Raw genomic sequence first — 2,472 nt, 5'->3', positions numbered from 1 at the left:
TGTGTGTGTGTGTGTGTGTGTGTGTCTGTCGGTTTCTATCTTGGCACAAATTGGCCCGGGGTTCAAGGATTGAGTGATAATAGTTTAGTGATTGTTTAATTTTGTACTCTGGTCTGTACAATTGGTAAAAATTGTACAGACCGAAATTGTCTGTGGTCCCAATAGAATCAATTGATGATAAGGTTCCTGAAAACATAGTTTCAGGGTCAGGGTTTGACCTGGATGAAAAATTCATCTGAACGTCTCTCTTGTATATATAATGGGATATGTGTACATAATAAAAACAATTCCAGTCAGAGGTTATGATTCACTAGTGTGACCTCTTGCCCTTTGATAACATTAAACCTTCAAAGGTATTTAATCAGCGTTAACGAAGCCAACGTTAAGGGTACATGACAAAATAAAAAGTTTTCTCCCTTTTCATCCACGCGTCGTATCCACTCCGATCACTGCCGGGGCTAAGGACGCACCCCACCACTGTGGAGTCTTCACTTAGCCATGATGGCAAGAGAGGGTGAGCAAACAGAAAAACCAATGAAAAAGAAAACCAGACCAAATAAAATGAAGATGATGCGGTTTTCTTCAGTCACCGAGCGAAGCACGAAGACGCAGCCGTTTGGGAGTCGTCAGAGCAGTGGACTTTGACAGTGTGTCATCTCTCTTTGTTCTTAAGTCGTTCCGTTTAGTTTTCTTTGGGTAGGAAGAAGAGGAGGAAGTATGCATCCAACTCCTACTCCACCGACCATTACATGAATCACTCCTCCCTGCGCTGCTGCCCCTGCTGCTCTGTTCTATGTAACCATTAGGTGAAGCTATGGGGTCTCTCTCACGCACACACACACACACAGACACCCACACACACACACACACACACACACACACACACACACACACACACACACACACACACACACACACACACACACACACACACACACACACAAACAAACACACACACACACACTCAAGCACGTGGATGAACACACACACACATGCACGCTCCCTCATACACACGGCACAGCCATATGCACACGTGCAGGAACACACAAATACACACACACACACACACCTACACATACACACATACACGCATACAGACATACACACACACACACACACACACACACACACACACACACACACACACACACACACACACACACACACAAACACACAAAGATAAGGTGTAAACAAAACACACATGCCTATACACATATAAAATCAACTATACGACACTGGCAAAAAAAATATTATGTGATTCATCAGCTTAGCTGGGTAAACTGGGCGTTGAAACTATAAGAGCACATCTCTCTCCCTCGCCCACCCCCCCCCCCCCCCCCCCCCCCCCCCCCCCTCTCGCTCTCTCTCTCTCTCTCTCTCTCTTTCTCTCTCTCTCTCTCTCTTACTCACTCTCTCTCTCTCTCTCTCTCTCTCTCTCTCTCTCTCTCTCTCTCTCTCTCTCTCTCTCTCTCTCTCTCTCTCTCTCTCTCTCTCTCTCTCTCTTACTCTCTCTCTCTCTCTCTCTCTCTCTCTCTCTCTCTCTCTCTCTCTCTCTCTCTCTCTCTCTCTCTCTCTCTCTCTCAGTGTCCGTCCACCGCATTACTCTCACCAAATACGCACTCTTTTTGGTTCCTTCTTCATCCCACTTGCCTAAACACAATCTGAAAACATATCTAGAGTGATCGCACCAATATTTAATCCAGTCGGGAATCTTTAGCCAACAGTTAGGGTTTTGTGCCCACTCTTTTGCGAACACTCAGCAGAAAACTAGTCCATTCCGGCAGGTGGATTGTATCTTTTTTTAAACCAACCTTTTTTTTTTAAATCATCACTCGTCTCTACAGTTTAGTCTCCTCCTTTAGTCTCCTTTTTAATCTAAGGAGTGACGATTTATTCTAAGGAGCGCAGCCCCAACGGGAGGCGAGCGGACCGGTCCTGGACCTGCTCTACAGTGCGCTCGGAGACCCAGGACTCATCCGCGTTTAGTCATGTCCCCCAGGGATGCACTATGTTGATCTTAAAAGTTGACCAGGGCTTTTTGGTTGTGGGGTGTCTACGAGGCATGGCTCCGTTCTTCACTTGCTTCATCTTGTCCTGGTAAGTAAACCCCAACTCACGCTGCGTTGTTTTACACCACTTTTTACGCATAGGAACCATCCGTACGGATTTGAACATTACGCCGGGATTGTGTTTGTAGCGGTTGTTTATGTTGTGATCTCTTCTTTTGGCAACAGCGTGTCCACTGTGTGGGGGAATCAGCACGGTGACAGCAGCATCTACCTGGATAACATCACGCGTATTTTGGATAGATTACTGGATGGCTATGACAATAGGTTGCGACCTGGATTTGGAGGTACGGCCATGTTCATTTCATAATCATATCTTGTCTGAAACCTGCTCAAATATTTTCTATCTGATGGGGAACTTATTCCCCTTACTTCTGTATGCTTGTCAAACAGATCAATGTGAAAC

At 45.8% G+C, this 2,472-nt stretch overlaps 1 protein-coding gene across 1 annotated transcript in view; it reads left to right on the top strand.

The window, feature by feature from the left end:
* The first annotated feature begins 1,567 nt into the window (after nucleotides 1–1,567).
* The window catches only part of gabra6b (gamma-aminobutyric acid type A receptor subunit alpha6b), a 34,473-nt gene continuing 33,568 nt past the window's right edge, over nucleotides 1,568–2,472 (top strand). Inside the window, 2 exon segments of the mRNA XM_030361680.1 lie at nucleotides 1,568–2,097; nucleotides 2,235–2,353. Coding sequence (XP_030217540.1) covers nucleotides 2,009–2,097; nucleotides 2,235–2,353 — 208 coding nt within the window. The 5' untranslated portion in view covers nucleotides 1,568–2,008.

The sequence above is a fragment of the Gadus morhua genome, chromosome 7, assembly GCF_902167405.1.
Source record: "Gadus morhua chromosome 7, gadMor3.0, whole genome shotgun sequence".
Lineage (NCBI taxonomy): Eukaryota > Metazoa > Chordata > Actinopteri > Gadiformes > Gadidae > Gadus > Gadus morhua.
Note: the sequence above shows the minus strand (reverse complement) of the source record. Positions and strands in the feature narration are given on the sequence as shown.